Genomic DNA, 18349 nt, shown 5'->3' with positions numbered 1-18349 from the left:
TTGGATTTCACCCCGATTTTCACTGATTTTCGAAGACTTTACGGGATCATTTTGGAATTGAATTCCATAAAACCAGCGCCCACGGAGAACCAGTGCCCGCTAGAAGAGACCCAGCGCCGGCGGAGTCCCAGCACCCGCTGGAAACCCAGCGACCGCTAGAAACCCATTCAAACATAGAGTTAACACATTCAACATCTCAGCTTTAGTTTTGTGCTGGGCCTGCTTCTCAGTTTCTCTTATGTGTCATGATATGCTTTTCAGGATTCTGGTTGGGAGCTTGTTAGGTGGGCACAGCCCAACATGGTCTCTCGATACTTATCAGATATTTCGATTGCTTGTGACCTGTAGAAAGGCTCTTCAGATTTTAGCTGTAGCTTCTAGCAAAGATAATGTGGATGGAAGTCAATCTCCACTTTGCTTGTTTCCTTTGCCATGGCTTCTAAAATCATTGTCAGTGGCAATTAATAAGTTTCAACATGCATTCCCTAAAGATGTAGCTTTTGAAGCTAGAGCTGCACTTTTCTCATTTTTGGATTACACATCTCATGTGTTGCTGTTGGTGACTAAAAACCAATACGAACATGCAATTAGCTCTGTTGTATCTGTTAGGTATTCCCACACAAAAAGAGATAAAGCAGATCATGTCAGTGAACCTTCTGACCTACCTATCATATCCGAAAGAGACTTTGGTTGCATCTCGAAGTATCACCGCGGCAACCCAGCGGCCGCTGGGAACCCAGCGGGCGCTGGAACTCAGCGCTCGCTTAAAACTTCATGGATTTCAATTCTCGTGGTTCTTGGTTGGATTTCGTCGTGTGTATTTTTTGGATGAAATCCATGAAAGTCATTCCGGATTTTAAGTCAATGGAATAACGAATACACCTAGATTTGTATGGATTTTAAAAAGTCTTGAACGAATACACCCAGATTTACATGGACTTTTAAAAGTCTTGAACGAATACACCCAGATTTTTGCAGACTTTTAAAAGTCTTGAACGAATACACCCAGACTTTTAAAATCCATAGAAATCCATCAAATTCCACAACGAATACACCCCCCTAAGTTTGTTCCAAAAATGAGTAGTATTATGGGGGATAATTTAAGTGTCATCACTAATTGCATATTACGGGCTCAATATCTATATACGATAATGATAAGTCAAATAAATTTTATTTAGTTAATATATATTTAAGGATATTAACACTATTTATATTTCGTCATCTATATTTTTGTATCACTTCGTGTAGATTCTATTTAAACTTCATCCGAGTGTTGGAAAGTTAGTAATAGTAGGGCAGTCGCTACTTGCTGAATCGGGGGAATTTTCGCTAGAAGGATTGGTAGGAGGTGGCCGACGCTGTCAACATGCGCCACGGCCACACGAAGAAGACACGCCACACCGACGTCCGGTGTAAGAACCAGATTGATACTCTGAAGAAGAAGTACAAGACGGAGAGGGCGAAGATCACTTGCTCCAATAGAGCCCTATCATCATCGTGGTCGTTTTTCCAGCAACTGGAGCTTTTAATCGGATCTATATTCCAGAGTCATCAGAATAAGGTCGCTTCGTCGGGGTCGGGGACGGCGACGGTGACGGTGACCGGTATGCCATTTCAGTCACCGCAATCCACGCTACCAATGTCCCTGCCTTCACCGCCGATGGCCGTACCTCTGCCTTGCCAGAAGCCGTTGACGCCAGCGATGATTACGCTGATGCTTTTGCCTCAGAAGCGCCCCACACCGTCATCGGTGGTTGATAAGTCGTACTTCTGGAGGAATTACTCAGCGATGTCTGCTGCAGTAGCAGCGGAGGCGGATGAGGACGATGTGGAATCGGATGGGGAGGAAGGTGAGGCCTGAGAGGAGTGAGGGTAGGGCGATGTGCTTATAAGAGGAATAAAGGAATAATTTATGATGTTTGATAAAGGAATTCACGGTAAAAAGATCAATTAATTTCTACCGTTTGAATAAAGGAATTATAAAGGAATAAAGAAAATAAATGAGTAATATAAGTAAAGTAAAAATAAGCAAAAGTCAAGTCAAAATAAGTAAAGGAATTAAAATAATGTCAACTGTCTTTATGCTAATGAAAAAATAATAAAAATAAGCAAAAGTCATTAACAATATCCTTTTATTCTACTCATAACATTTTTTTTCAGCTTTCTTAGTTTCCATGTCGAGTACCAAATAGGTACTTAATTCGTGGACGGAGGGAGTGCCAAATAGGTACTTAGTATTAGATTAGTTTATAATCCGTCGAAAATCAATACGAACTATTACTTAATAATATTACTATAATTCAAAAAGAAATTAATAATACTCCCTCCGTCCACAAATTAATGCCTTACTTGCCTTCAAAAAACTGTCCACAATTTAATGCCCTATTCTGCTTTTTGTACCCTTTTACCCTCCCTTGTTTCATTTAATTACTACCCTTTGCCATATTTAATTCATCCTAATTAAGATTTAGGGTTAATTAGCTGCTCCTTATTTTTAAGTTAATTAAGCGGACTCTTTTTTTACTACTCTCCCTACTTGGTTCTAGATTATTCCTATCTAACCTAGATCTAAGGCTTTCTCTCTCTCCATTCGAAACCCTAGATCTCTCTCAATTGAGTTCTTCATCTTCCTCGATGGAATCTGAGACAATGGTCGAAGAAACTCCGTTATCGGAGATGGATGTGTGCGAATCGGAGCCGATTCCGTCGGACTCCGAAACGGCGCCGTGGTTACTGCCGGACTCCGAAGCTGCTCGCCTCCCTCTCTCTGAATCTCAGCCGATTCATCCGGGATTCGAAGCGGCGCCGTGGTTGCTGCCGGACTCCGAAGCTACTCGCTTTCCTCTCTTTGAATCTGAGCTGATTTTTTCGGGATCCGAAGTGGCGCCGTGGTTGCTGCCGGACTCCGAAGCTACTCACTTCCCTCTATCTGAATCTGAGCCTATTCCTCCGGGATCCGAAGCGGCGTCGTGGTTGCTGCCGGACTCCGAAGCTGCTCACCTCCCTCTCTTTGAATCTGAGCCGATTCATCTGGGATCCGAAGCGGCACCGTGGTTGCTGCCGGACTCCGAAAAGGCGAAACGCATCTCCGACCTCAGAGAGACTTTCAAACACGAAAGGGAGGAAGCCAAGAGAATCTCCGACCTCAGAGAGACTTTCAGACGCAAAAGGGAGGCGGCTAAAGCTAAGCAAAACAGGTGATTGTGTTCTGTGTGGTGGGGGATGGCTGGTGATGCCTATCTATGTGTATGTTCGTTCTTTGTGTGGTTGTGTGGTGGGGGATGGCTGGTGATGCCTATCTATGTGTATGTTCATTCTTTGTGTGGCTGTGTGGTGGGGGATGGTTGGTGATGCCTTAGTTGCATATGATCTATGTGCTTGTGTATGCTGCCCTATGATGTGTGTTTTGGCCAATGTTGAGGGTTTGTGTATGCCCTATGATGACTTGTGTAGTCTAAGGGTTTGTGCATGCTGCCAATTGTGTTTGTGTGTGCTGCCAATTGTGCTTGTGTATGCCCTATGATGACTTGTGTAGTCTGAGGGTTTGTGCATGCTGCCAATTGTGTTTGTGTGTGCTGCCAATTGTGCTTGTGTATGCTGCCCTATGATGTGTGTTTTGGCCAATGTTGAGGGTTTGTGTATGCCCTATGATGACTTGTGTAGTCTGAGGGTTTGTGCATGCTGCCAATTATGTTTGTGTGTGCTGCCAATTGTGCTTGTGTATGCTGCCAATTGTGCTTATGTATGCCCTATGATGACTTGTGTAGTCTGCGGGTTTGTGCATGCTGCCAATTTTGTTTGTGTGTGCTGCCAATTGTGCTTGTGTATGCTGCCAATTGTGCTTGTGAATGCTGCCAATTATGTAGTGAAATGATTGTTCAACTTGTGCATTGTTCATGATTGTTCATAGTGTTCATGGTAACAAAAGATATAAACATTGACCAACAAAAAATAGATTTACATCTCAAACACATCAAAATGATTGTTCATTGTGTTTGTAGCTGTAAACCCTGACCTACATCTATTCTATTCTACTCATTAATCCATACCTGCTGCATCTCTTCCATGACATCTCCAAGGTTGTGAATTTCACATTCCAACTGTAGGAAGTCTAGGCTTTCCCTCACTAGCCCTTCTGCAACCTGAATACAATCTGGTAGCATGCCTTGTCTTGTGAGTCTGTCTTTGTTCATGTGGGAAATTTTGTAGTTATTCCCACCCTTTGCCTTGATTATTTCGTGGTAACAGCTTTGCAAAGTCAGAAATACATTGTTTAGCTTCTCAGGTGGATATTCATCATAGGCATCTTTCACATTCTTTAGCAACTCCTCCACATCCCTTGCTGGTTTCTAATCTTTCAATGTCTGTATAGCCCTGAAAAAACCAAGATCATTCACATTCGTATCCGGTGAATTAGCAGGCTGGCACACAAGTTGGAATTTAAATCCATCAGTGTTTGCAACCGCTAAAAAGTCCGGATCATCAGGTTTTATGTGGGGTTTGGCATTGTCTTGTTGGATGAATATGTTCTTGTTTGCTGTCTGTGGCCACTTAGCTTTAAAGTAGGGGACCATCTGCCAAAGGGCAAAAGCTAAATGATGATGACTGTGTCTACAAAATCTGATAGCATAATCTAATAAAAAAACAATCATAAAGGTTACCTCTTGAATGAGGGAAGCTTTTATGACTTCCTTAGTAATGGCTGCAATAGGCTTGACTTCCATGGTTCCTTTCAATCTGTTTTTTGAATTTCTCTTGGCTGGTTCTGTTGTTGTGAAGGGATAGATTCCCAACTTTCCATCAAATAAAATTGTGCCATCTATGTCAATAATAGGACGTGCTACAGCACACATGAACATAATCTTGTCAATGAACCTCTTTGATTTACATGTTCTATACGGTTCCTCTTCATCCGGCATGAGGTAATACCTATCTTTGGTTTTAGTAAGGTAAAACCATTTTTCATCAATATGAATGGTGTTGTACATGGTTTGGAAGTTTATAAAACCTCCATCACTTACTGAACTTAACTGATTTAGGCTCCATCTAAGTCTTGACAGCCTATTAAGTGGGGTAAGAAATGGTTTGATAGCATTAGTGTGTGATTTCAATTTTTTTTGCTTTACCCACTTGTGAATCATAGACTTAGACACTCCTAGGTTTGTAGACATGACTCTCATTGATGATCTTTGAAGCACCGACAGATTCTCATCTTATTCTTGTATGTGCTTCCTTTTCTTATGGATTTTACCTGGACAGGTACACCACAAGCTCGCTGATGTGAAACTTGGCTCCAAATTCTCCACACTGTCTTCAAATCCACTTTGAAGAGAAGGGCTGCCTCCTTTTTTGCACCATAGTGAAGCTTACCTCCAATGCTATGCTCAAGAAGCCATTGGGCTAATTTATTTCTTTCATTGTCTTCAATTTTTTTCCTTTCAATGGCCATTTTGTATGTTTAGTTGGAGTAGTTGGTGAGAAATGAATTCTCTGCAGAGAGCTTGTATTTATAGTTGTGTTAGTGGTTCTTTAAAGTTTGCTTTTCCCTCCTAATTTTTGGAGGGATAAATGTACTGTACAACCTCCTTTTTTATCAATAAAAGTTTGATTTTGCCTCCAACTTGATATCACGTGGTTGCTGCCGCCTCTCTCTGTATCAGACTGCTTTGGTTTGTGACTAATTGTGAAGAATTGTTTCTTAATTTTATAATCAAAATTAAAGAATAAAAAAAACAATAATGCACATCAGAATTTATATAAAGAAAAAAAAACAATAATCCATAATGCATATAAAGAATAAATTTTAAAAGAAAAAGCAATCTCCTAATCAAATTAGTAAAAGTAATCTAATCTCTTAACCAATACCCTTTTCTTTCATCCACATCACCTTTTTCAGCTTTCTTAGTCTCCGTGCCAGGACCCAAGTAGGGCATTAATTTGTGGACGGAGGGAGTATTACTAAAATTATTAAACAAATATTAGTAAAGAAATTGTTCATTAAAAATTACAGTTTTTCACAATGTTGAAAATAATAATTTTATTTTTTAAATTAATTCTTTGCTATATACAACATAATCATTATTAAAATAATACAAACAATTATATATATATATATATATATATATATATATAGGGGCGCGCTCCAGTGAGACCCCCCCTTAAGTGTTAGGACTAGGATACAATCTAAACCATTAGATCTTATATATCCAACCGTCTACATTTTTTAGGATTATTTTAGTTGTATTTTATGCTTTCTTTATTCAGTTTATTAATTTGCCAACTATTATACACGTTCACACTCATTTAGGGAGAATTGTGTAATTTGCTTTGACTTCTAAAAGCGCGTGCCAACTAATTTCCACGATTCCCGGCGCTGAAATGTAATGATCCAATTTACCTCCAATTTTCACTTTTATTCACGCGGTAAGTGAACTAGAATAGTCAAAAATCGGCTTCTGAAAATTACCGTCTGCAGTTCTGAAAATAGATCTAGGGTTTTTACTGTGGTGATCTATATTTGTGAGATTGACCTCGATTTGTTGAAGGATAGCCCACCCTGGTGAACAACTTGTGAAAGAAGGTGTTTTACCCAAAAAAAGGCGAGTTTTTTTTGGTTGTTTCGTGCTGATTTCATATTATTTATGATCCATTTATTAAGTTCTTTATAGTTTATAGGTTGTTCAACACGATTTGTTGATTTAAATTTCAGCCGAAGAATTTTAGTTTGTGATTTGGTGTTTTCACTTTTCGTTTTGGTTTTTTTTTTTTTTTTCTTATTTGGTGAATGAACTATTCAACATCACAGTGGTCTGTTTACACTACAAATTAAGGAGAGAAAGTTACATGAAGGTATATAATGGTGTAAGCATTAAACGAAAAGGAGAAGAAAGAATAAATTGATTTGTTGCACAGTAAAGGAAATAGGAACTTATATTAATTTTTGGTGTGAAGTTGGATTACTCTGATACTTTTTTGTCAAGCACGTGTCTTGTTTTTTTCGATATGTCAATTTGTTGTGTGTTTTGGAATGTGATCTGTTTGATGGTCCCCCCACCCCCCTTTTCGAGTAAAAATAGGTTTTTTTGTACTATATACTAATTATGAACACAAACACAAGAAATCATTGAAGTCATGTGTTTTTTTTTACTTATATTATTTTCAATGGTTTGAAAGTGAATATTTTTTTTTTTTTTTTTGTGTATTTGCACGTGTTAGACATTGAACTATGCTAATTATATTTTTATTTCATGTTTTGAGTTAAGGTACTAAGAATGGCTGCTCAATCCAAAAAGAAAAAGAATCAGAAAGGTAACAGTAGCCATTTATGTATTTTGTTATCAATAGGTTTTTATATGATATTTTGGAATCAATTGAATGTTTAAGTATGAACTTAAAGTAGGTTATGCTGAGGAAACAGGTGATTCCCCTGTCAAAAAGAAGCAAAAGAGAATTTCACTTCCTGGTATAGTTATTCGAGGTAAATAGTTGAAGGAGTATTTGTACAATTCATATTTTTTTATATTATTTTAGTTGGTGTCAGGAAAATCTATAGAAACCTATATTATTTGTTGATTGGAATGACTTGTGAAATATGTTTGTATACCCATTTTTGTTGATAACATTTTATTTATTTTTTATTTTCTAGAACCGATTTCTGGCCAAGTGAAGGGACCACTTACAATTCAACAAGATAAAAATAAGGGAAAAGGAAAAATAATTTTAGGTAATTTTTGTGGAATTTGTGGTGTTTTATTAAGTGACAATTGAATATAATTCATTTGTGCTTAAATGAAAATGTGTAGATCCCGACTCTGCCAAAGTAAAGAAATCGCGTACAGTGCAACAATATAAAAACAAGAATCCAGATCAAATGATTGAAGGTATATAGTTTGTCTTTAAATATATAGATTTATGCATTATTCATTGCGATTGATTTAATATTCGATTATTATTTTGTATTGTTCAATAGGTGAGTGTTCCAAGGCAGCTGAACGGAAAAAAAATAAAGGAAAAAGAATGTTGAGTGAAGGTAAATTTTGTGTAAAATATTATATTGTGGTTCATTTTTAACATTTTGTTGTTGTAAATTGTTTAAAATTTGTTATATATATACTTTGAAAGTTTTTTAGAATTTACTATAATTTCAATTATTTCGTTTGTTTCTTCAACTAATATATGTGGCTATAAATATTAAGAGCAAATAAAAAAGTGAGTTAGTTTTTGTAAAAAGTGTGAATGAATGGAATCAATTGGCATAAATTGTTAGTGTTTTGTGTAATTTGGTTATGTTATATATTTGTCTTATTAAATAAGATTATGTAAAATAAGTAATATGTTGAATTTCTTGTGCACTTGTTTTCAGTTGGTATTCATTTCGATAAATAATTTAGTTCACTTAAATAATTTAAATGTTCATCATGCTAATGTAATTATGCATTAATTCCTAGATGCGTTGTTTACTGAAATCTCGTCATTTGTTTTACATATATAATCATGATATTTGTTCATGTCTGTGCCAAAATTCAGAGGACAAAAATGAAGAAAGAGAGAGTTCAGATGACGATGATTTTGAGGTTGTGCATCCAAGGGTTCAAATCGCGAACCTCATGGATGTACGGTGCAAACGAAGAGGAGTGAAGGAAAACTTTCCGAAGAAAAAAAAGGTCAGACAGATTATGGCATCTGTTCCAGGTCTGAGAACACGGACTTCGCCAGCATCACTGTTCAAGAAAATTAGCTTGATGAATGAAGCTCAAAAACAAGCAGTACGTGACATGGGATTTGGGTCCGTATTGCAGTTAGGTGTCAGAAAATTACCTGGAAAACTAGCTTTCTGGGTAGTTGAGCATTTCGACTGCAAGAGGTGTTCAATTGTGGTGGGTGGTAATCAAGGTATAAGGGTTGATGAAGATGACGTGTATAGAGTTTATGGTTTTCCAAAAGGCAAAAAGGAAATTGAGATATTCGAGAGAAAACATAGAAGTCCTCTGTATGATGAGTGGTTGGCATTCTTTGAAGATTCAACTAAGGATGACATAAAGATCACACATGTGTTGGACGTGATGATAGAAAGGGTTGATGCAGATATATGGTTCAAAAGACATTTCATAATTGCCATGGCATGTTGTTTGATTGAGAGCATGACCAATGGGACAGTGCATCCTTACATTCTGAATTGTCTTCATGATATGGACAAACTAAGAGAGTGGAATTGGGGGGCCTATGTTCTGGACAGTGCATGTGATCAGAGACTTTCATGGGACAAAAATAAAAAGAAAGTTTTTGCAGGACCAGCCTTGTTCTTGACGGTACATATTGTTGTAGTTTATTTTTTTTTAATTTTGTTTTGTTGGTTTGTTATTTAATGAAAATGGTGTCTAACATATTTTTTTTTTAAATTTATAGTGCCTTTACGTCGATCGCATACAGGTTTTCGGATCACCATCAAGGAGAGAATTTCCTATCATTTCAAATTGGACTACGTCCACTTTGTTGAAAAGGCAAAAGAAAGAATTGGTTAACAGTTACTTTGGTGGTGGAAGACTTAGAACACCGATTAAGCTTCCTGATGAATATCAGATTCAGCATGAAACGGATGGGAGGAATTTGGCAGATGAACAGCCGAAGAAATCAAGTACAGATGGATATGGACAACATATCAATCTGGGACTGAGAATCATGCAAGAAGCAGTAGCAATAGCAGTAGAGAACGCATCTAGGATTGAGAATTTTAAAAAAATGGTGAGCACGGCAACGACTTTGGATTTGAATGACCAGACGTTTAAGGATAACGTCATAACAGCTTGTAAGATGTTGAGAATCGAGATCAATATCAATGAATTGAGTAAAGCTCAAGATGAGACAAACATTGGGGTGGATAAAAATCAAGATCAGCAACTTGATTCGAATGACATGTCCATTAAGGATACCGGTATGCCAGCTTCTGATATCAATGAATTGAGTAAAGCTCAAGATGAGACAAACATTGGGGTGGATAAAAATCAAGATCAGCCACTTGATTCGAATGACATGTCCCTTAAGGATACCGGTATGCCTGCTTCTGATATGTTGGGAGTTGAGATGAATATCAATCCAGTAGAAAAATCTCAAGATCCGGCTAACATATTTCTGTATGATGATCCAATATTCGAAAGCGAATTAGTTGATCTTGTGGACAAAGCATCTGCCGAGTCTGATACTTCGAAGACAAAGCACTTCGAGTGTGCTTTTGATATTCCCACGTTTGATTTGCACTTCACTCCTCTAGACCCGACAAAGGAACATGATAACACATATCAACAGAAGGTATTATTTCATCTTTTGTCCACATTGTATGTTGTATTACTTTTTTTTTTGGTTTATTTGTGATTAACTAATTTAGATTAAATTTTTAGGAATCTTTGGAGGTGGCTGGAATTGAGCGGAACGATGGATACCAGACAATGACGGGGAATAACGTCAAGGTATTTGAGGAATTTAGATTTAAAATTTTTATTTGTAACGATGCTTCTTGCTTAACGTATGTTACTATGTATATAGGATGTCCATGCAAATAATGTGGATGTGTCGAAGATCAAAGAAAAACCTCTAAGGGACAAGGTATATTATCTATAATATACCTTTTAGGATAATTTTTGCAAATAACTATATGAGCGAGTGGACAAAAAAAATTGGTATTTAAGTCATATGTATTATTTACTAACTACTTTTTGAAGTACAATAATAATTATTAATTTACATTTAGGATACAAGCTCGGCGGATCTGGGATTGAATAAGGATAGTGATATGCAAAAAGCTGTTGAGGTATGTGAAATAAATAAATAAATAAATGTTTGTTGTGAAAGTTGTAAGTCTATTGAATCGAATATTCTTTATTGTTCTATATAATTTGTGTCTTATTCATTTCAATATGAATTTTGTGTATTTGTTTTTTTCGTTGACTGGTGTTAACTTGGTGCACTGTTCACTAACTATTGATCGATATGTTTTACTTGTGAATTTTTTTACTTATTTAATAGGTTAAGAATAACAAAGGCAATGAGCCTTTAACTTATATTAGTGCATACGGAGTTAGAATCAGGGGAAAGCCGGCAGCAAGTATAGGATCCCCTTTGGGTGATGTTGGAAAGGTAAAATTTCTTTTAATATAATAAATATTGTATGTTTTATCACCTAATTAAATACATAAGAAATCAAAATGAATGTTTTAACTTCAAGTTGACTGTTGATTTATTTGTAGGGGAAAGAAGCAAGCTCTGGTAAGAACGTGGGAGTGCCGAAAGATGATCAGACGGCTAGAGGGACTGATGCAGTGGTAAAAAAAATGAATCTTCGTAAAAGGAAGAACAAGTAGTTCGATTTGGTTGTATAATTAAATTAACTATATAATATCAGGTACTTCAAAAGAAGACAAGTTCAGGTGGTGATCGTTTGCCACTAATCCCAGTTAACTCAAATGTGGGTATATTTTTTGGCACAATATTATATATATATTAGTTGGGTGTATATTGCTTGATTTGTGTTCATAATATGCCTACCATGCATGCGCCTTGCAAAAAAATATGCCTAGCATGAATTAACTGAGATATAGATGCGTAATTCTATGTGTTGGGTGACTTAATTGTGGACATTACATATTAATATAGTTTATGTACCACGTAAATAAAATAGTTGTATTATTTTAGAGATTTTATTTTCTAATAAGTAATTATTAATTTTGATAAGTGTTGGACATTGTTTATAAATAAACAGGTACATATTTATAAATATACCTGTAATTGTTTATTCATTAAGTGCTATACATTGTTTATTTAAAAACTTGTACAAATTTACTCGAGAATTTCATAAATTAATTGAGTGATTCTATTATTCTATAATTTTTATTTTATATAGTGGAATATAAGTTCTGTATATTATGATGTTAGTGTTATACTTTAGGGTGCATTGTATATAAAATACCGATGAATATATTGTTTTTTTTTATAAATAATATATTGAAAATATATTCAAAATTTATATTTAATTTTTATGTGTATTTTGATTGTAATTATTTGTTGAAGATCATGACTGGAACAGCACGTAATACCATCACTTCAAAGAGGACAATGTTGGCGAAAGGAGCAAAATTTCGATCACCATTTTGTCAAAGGGAAATTTCAACAACGAAGAATCTAACCAAATGTGAGAAGGAGTTGGGTATATACGCTATGTACAAAGACACGTGTGATTGGTACAATGACAAAACCCAAAACTGTTATAATTAATAGGTTGAGTCAATTTTAGGATCATATATTTTTTGTATTTATTTTTGGTTATTCAATAGGAAGGAGGTATTGTTCGGATTCAAAGATACAGAGGTTAATCGTTTTAACATGCTATCAATGAGGACGGGTTCCCCAATAGCGAATGATATTGTGAACGCGTGGGCAATTATACTGAACGATAGAGAAAATTTTCGATCAGATTTGTCTCCATTGCGATTTTTTGCCAGTACCAATTTATATGTAAGTATTTTAATTCATATGTTTCTTTACGTGTATATTAATTAAGATTGATTGTATATATTTGTAAATATTTTTAATTAATATATGTATTGTATTGTATTGTATTGTATTGTAGGTGGACTGTATTGAAGCCAATGGAATATCATACGACAATCAGAGATCCACATTCTTTATTTTGATGACCATGGAGATACAAGAGTACCACCAAAACAAAATAAACCTCATAGATATGGTAAATTGTTATAAATTATTGTATTTTCAGATTTAACTTATATTATATAAACAGTACACATTTTGTGATAAATAGTGTAAAATTATTAATGAATAATTTATCATTATTTACTACATATTGTGAGTTGTGGTATTATCAATATCGGGTTCTTAATTATTTTCATATTACAGTACTTTTTCCCAGTATACAGAAAGGTTTATACTATGCCGTGTGTGTGGATCTTCGGAAGGGACGTGTGTTTGTGTTGGATAGTGCACTGGACATTACTGCTAATGAAGAAAATGACATATATGAGGAAGTGTGCAATACTTTTGTAAGTTTCTAACATTATTTTTATGTCTATTCAAAATCATGTTTATGTTTGATTAAACTTATTATTATGTATCTGTATTGCAGAAAAAACTTTTGTCGGATTTACTAAAATACAATAATGAAGAGCAGAAAGCAAAGATAGTGATGAATTCAAAGATGCATGTTGTGAAGATGAAATGGGCAGATCCACATAACACTATAGATACTGGCTTGTATCTAATGAGGCATTTGGAGATGTTTATGGGCGACGCGAGTGCTAGTTGGAAGTGTCAGTTCTTATCGACACCGCAAAGACAGTTGCGGATAATGCGTGTACGTTATGGTGCGGCAATGATCAATTGGGATGGCAATAAAGTGAAAGGGAATATTGTGGTTCAAGCATCAAGAGTTTATCAGGACTTAAGTAAAAAGCCAGAGTTCGACGCCGACAACCTGTTGCTTAATTGATTCTATTATGATTCTGGTTTTCGAGTTTTTTTTTTTCAATTAAGTGTGCAATGACTCATTAAATTGCACTGATTATTCTTTGTTTACACTTTGTTTACAGACTGCCACTTTGATGTTGAATTTGGTTTTGATACTCACTATTTTAAAATATGAATGGAAAAGAACTATTTATTTAAGAATCTTTGTTATCAGATGACTTATTAATATGCACTAATTAGAAGTTGTCTACGGATTGTCATTTTGATATTGAATTTGCTTTTGATACTCAATATTCGAGCATGTGGATGGAAAAGAGTTATTTAGATAAGATTATTTGTTATCAGATTAGCAATTTTATGATTTGATTAATATGTAAAAATATTACTATATTCGTAGTGAATATTTATCAAAATCTAATAAATATGTAATAATTAGTAATGAATATTGTTTTCATGTAATTGATGTGAAATTACCTGTACCTTCATGACAAACAAAAATATAAAATACCAATTGGAGAAATAATAAGGACTGTATATTGTGACTTTAGTTTTTCATAAACTAATAATAATAAACAAAGAAAATAGGAAGGAATTACAGAAACGTATATTAATCTAATTATTGAGCAATTTCATGATACAAGCCAAAGTGAATAAGAAGAAACATGCCCACATAAATTTTAAGAAAAATAAATTGAATGTAAATTTTCCTGTACGAATTACAAAGACAAAACTGAAGGAATTATAAATTATTGTAATTGCATATAAGATAAAGAATAATAATAATCCAGAAACGGTGAATACTACTAACTTAATAACATAAATTTGTAACTAAATAGCAAAGAATACGAAAAATGTTTAATAATAGGAATAGTAGTTAAAATAATAAACAAAACAAGGGTAGTATGGCAAACAATCCACATGATTTTTTTTTAACCCTCAACATAAAAGCAAATTAAATTATGGTTTTCACAAAAGTGGAGTATAATTTTATACATCCACATCTCCATCTTTGCCAGGACAATTCCTCGAATCATGGTGACACTTACGGTTGCATTTCCTGCAAAGGCGCAAGGGTTTCTGAGCTAATAACATGGCCTTCTCTGCATGTGATTTCCTACGCCCACCTGCTCCGCTACCTTTAGTTTTCGATGCCAATGGTGGTAGAACAGAAGGTACCTCAGGAATAGATGAACCATAAAATTGTTCAAAATTATTCAGCTGGGATGACGAACCTTGGTCAGGCCTGCAAAGCTCCTTGAACTCGTCACGTACTTCAGTTAGTTTCAGAAACAAACGATTCGTCAACTCTTCATTACCATTTACATAACCAAGAGTCTCTGTCAATAATACAAATAAGCGTTGGTTCCCAAAAGTTGAGTTTATTTGTGACGAAGGTTCTGCTAAATAAAGAGCAGCGTACTGTGGGGACAATCTGCTCAACTTACACCAGCGAGGAAGAATGTATTTCTCTGGTATTTTTGAGGCTTTACGGTAGCGTAATACCACGAAGATGTGACGGCATAAGAGACCTTTCCTGATGAACAGCTTACAGGAACACGATAAATAGTCTTCACCAGCCTCATAAACAACTTTGAATTTTCCATCATGTAAATCATCCACGGAATATGTGCAATCTTCACCATTATATGAGACACCAAACATCATGCAAGTGTCCTTAGATGCTTCAATCTCATCCTGTACATCCTTGAATACAGTGCTTGTGTAAAGAGTAGATGCATGAGTCTCCAAAGCAACATTAGTTTTCAAAACTGGCGCACAAGTCTCATCATCATATGTAACCTTATGGTATGTATGACGTTGATAGTCCATTGCGCTGTTGAAATTCATATATAACATCAAGAGATCTGAATTCTTGTTCAAGTACTGCCGAAAAAAACTATTTTCGCTCTCCGATAAAGACGTAGTGCGAAATAACCCACTCATACGTATATCTCTGAAATACGCAGGAATCCATAATGCACGATCCTCATACATGTCATTAAACCATCTGTTTTCGGATAATTCGTATTCCTCAATAAAATCTCTCCACTTCTCCTCGAAAACAGTCGGCTCATCATTGTCGGTCCATATTATATTGTCGAGTTTGGCCCTCAAATCAGAATTGTCCATCAAACTATTTGGCAACTTTTCTTTAACCTTCATGGTTATATGCCACATACAAAATCTGTGTTTTGTATCAGGCCAAACAGATGCAACTGCCTTCCTCAATGCCGGATCTTGATCAGTGATCAACATTGTAGGAGCAGAACCCATGCACTCCTTAAATCTTTCCAAAACCCAAGCATAAGCATTTTCATCTTCGCGAAACATGAGAGCAGCTCCAAACGAGACACATCTGCCGTGATTGTCTTTTCCAGTGAATGGCGCGAATATCATTTTGTACCTGTGTAGATGCATATAAAAAAATATTAAAAATACCAACAAATATAAATTTTAATTAGACACATAATTATGTTAATTTTCTTATTTGCTAAAAACAACATTCAACAAAAAATTATACCATATTCAATACGAATTTGTGAATATTCATTACAAATTATAAATCTGTTTACAAAAAAAATATTTGGTATATTATCTATAATATACGATGGGTCCCAAACAATGATGGGGAATAACGTCAAGGTATTTGACAAATTTAGTTTTAAAATTTATATTTGTCACGTCATTGGTATAATATAAATTATTAATAACTAATCACTAATATTAGAAAAAAAATTATTAAAAAAAATAGGAAAACTAACAAGTACATTAAAAATTAATAAATAAATCAATAAAAAAGTAATGTTTATTAAAATATAATAAACTTTAAAGTAATTTAAATAAAACAAACTTAAACATTATTAGTGACAGTTTAATCCAACATAATATACATATAAGACAAAAAGAAAAGGAATATAACACAGTTCGTTTAAAAAAAACCTGTTCGTGTTGTATGTAGCATCAAACGAAACGGCTTCACCAAACAAGTTGTAGTTTCTGATGGATACATCATCGGCCCAAAACAAACAACGTATCCTATTCATCCCTTCATGAAGAATAGAACTTAAATGAATCACAATATTGTTGTTTCTTCTTAAATTCTTGAATCAACATATCTGCATCAGAGCCCTTAGTATAACCCTTCAAATCGCGAGTATAATTCCTGAAGTCTCTGCTAGTGCATCCAACATCGTCATATTTTCCAACAAGCTCCTTGTAAAATCGAAAACTTTTCATTGGACCAATATTTGCTTTTACGGCAGATTGGATAATCATTTGCTGAACATCACCAACTTTCCTATTGGTCATCATGAATTGACGACTAATTTCAGGGATCATAGTATGAGTGTGACCTTCATTGAATGTGACAATCTTATAATATCCACCTGATGCCACATGAAAAATAATTCTGGCCATACATTCAACTCTAAATGATGATCGATTGCGTTTTTTATTTGTATGGACAGCTAAGGGGTCAGGCTTTTCCCTCAAACATTCACGATTGCAATACATCCACCTCTTGCGAATCGTTCCATCCTTCGTTCGCCTGATTGAGCCTTTTCTAGTTTCAAATCCACAATCCCTAGCATAATTATCATAAAATTCCTCTGCAACTTCCAAAGTAGGAAATACTAGACCAACCCGGGGTTTCAGAGAATCATCGCATTCAGGAAAAAACAAATCTTCATGCGAATCATCATCGGAATCATTAACAGGCACTACATTTAAAAGTTACAGAATAGTATTAAAAACGTATTGAACAATACACAGTTTTACATAACAAGAGAACAAATATGGCTAACTATTTTCGCAAAAAAATAATCTTCTGTATTGGAAATTAAGAAGTTGATAATGGAAAAAAAAAAGACATCATAAATATTAGGGTTTTCTGTGCAAAAACAATACTGAACAAATACAAAATCATGGTAAAAAATAAATTGAACAAATACAATATACTAAAAAATTATAAACTAATGTAAATTAGTGGATGCATAATATCCACAATATAATGAATAAAAGCATACTGTTGACAAATAACAAACCTTCGATTAATTTTGCTTTACCCTTGCTTTTATCTTGAGGAATTGTACGTGCGCCCTCTCCTTCGCCATAATCAGGTTCTGCAAAAAAAAATTACAGATACAAAGACTGCATAAACTGATAGGAGAGGAACGATAGGTGTGAGAAAATAAATTGCAAATCAAAGAGAAACTAATGTAAATTTTTGGATGCATAATATCCACAATATAATGAATAAAAGCATACTGTTGACAAATAACAAACCTTCGATTAATTTTGCTTTACCCTTGCTTTTATCTTGAGGAATTGTACGTGCGCCCTCTCCTTCGCCATAATCAGGTTCTGCAAAAAAAAAATTACAGATACAAAGACTGCATAAACTGATAGGAGAGGAACGATAGGTGTGAGAAAATAAATTGCAAATCAAAGAGAAACTAATGTAAATTTTTGGATGCATAATATCCAAAATATAATGAATAAAAGCATACTGTTAACAAATAACAAAGCTTCGATTAAATTTGCTTTACCATTGCTTTTATCTTGAGGAATTGTACGTGCGTCCTCTCTTTCGCCAGAATCAGGTTCTACAAAAAAAAAATTATAGATACAAACACTGCATAAACTGATAGGAGATAAACGATAGGTGTGTGAAATAAATTGCAAATCAAAGAGAATTCAAGAAACAAAAACTACAAAAACTATTAAACTTCCAAACGATCAAAAACAATTATGCAAAAATAACAAAATAAAAAACTTACCGGTGTTCTCCATGAACAAGTATATGAGCAAAAAAAGTACAGATTGCAAAATAATAATTTATGAAGAAACGCAAAACTGCCTAATAATAAACTAAACT

The 18349-nt window shown here is 34.7% G+C and overlaps 4 protein-coding genes across 4 annotated transcripts; 2 read left to right on the top strand and 2 right to left on the bottom strand.

Annotated features, from left to right (window-relative positions):
• The first annotated feature begins 250 nt into the window (after positions 1-250).
• Positions 251-1861, top strand: LOC130998452 (uncharacterized). The gene is given in 2 exon segments (XM_057923868.1): positions 251-643; positions 1295-1861. Coding segments are annotated over 2 exon segments (960 nt in total).
• A 2170-nt stretch (positions 1862-4031) lies between these two features.
• Positions 4032-4988, bottom strand: LOC130998451 (uncharacterized). The gene is made up of 3 exons (XM_057923867.1): positions 4662-4988; positions 4398-4574; positions 4032-4349 (listed from the first exon to the last, which is right to left on the bottom strand). The coding sequence occupies exons 1-3, from the start codon at positions 4986-4988 to the stop codon at positions 4032-4034; spliced, it is 822 nt and encodes a 273-aa protein (XP_057779850.1).
• A 1375-nt stretch (positions 4989-6363) lies between these two features.
• On the top strand, positions 6364-12264 carry LOC130998450 (uncharacterized). Its single transcript, XM_057923865.1, has 15 exons — positions 6364-6599; positions 7263-7308; positions 7400-7477; positions 7646-7723; positions 7803-7880; positions 7970-8058; positions 8448-9308; positions 9406-10305; positions 10395-10463; positions 10540-10599; positions 10745-10804; positions 11020-11130; positions 11241-11315; positions 11396-11458; positions 12061-12264. The coding sequence occupies exons 2-15, from the start codon at positions 7272-7274 to the stop codon at positions 12262-12264; spliced, it is 2763 nt and encodes a 920-aa protein (XP_057779848.1). The 5' UTR covers positions 6364-6599; positions 7263-7271.
• A 2196-nt stretch (positions 12265-14460) lies between these two features.
• On the bottom strand, positions 14461-15870 carry LOC130998449 (protein FAR1-RELATED SEQUENCE 5-like). Its single transcript, XM_057923864.1, has one exon. It carries the CDS (start codon positions 15868-15870, stop codon positions 14461-14463), a length of 1410 nt encoding a protein of 469 aa, XP_057779847.1.
• Between the last annotated feature and the right edge of the window lie 2479 nt (positions 15871-18349).

This window comes from Salvia miltiorrhiza, chromosome 8, assembly GCF_028751815.1.
Source record: "Salvia miltiorrhiza cultivar Shanhuang (shh) chromosome 8, IMPLAD_Smil_shh, whole genome shotgun sequence".
NCBI classification, from domain to species: domain Eukaryota; kingdom Viridiplantae; phylum Streptophyta; class Magnoliopsida; order Lamiales; family Lamiaceae; genus Salvia; species Salvia miltiorrhiza.
Note: the sequence above shows the minus strand (reverse complement) of the source record. Positions and strands in the feature narration are given on the sequence as shown.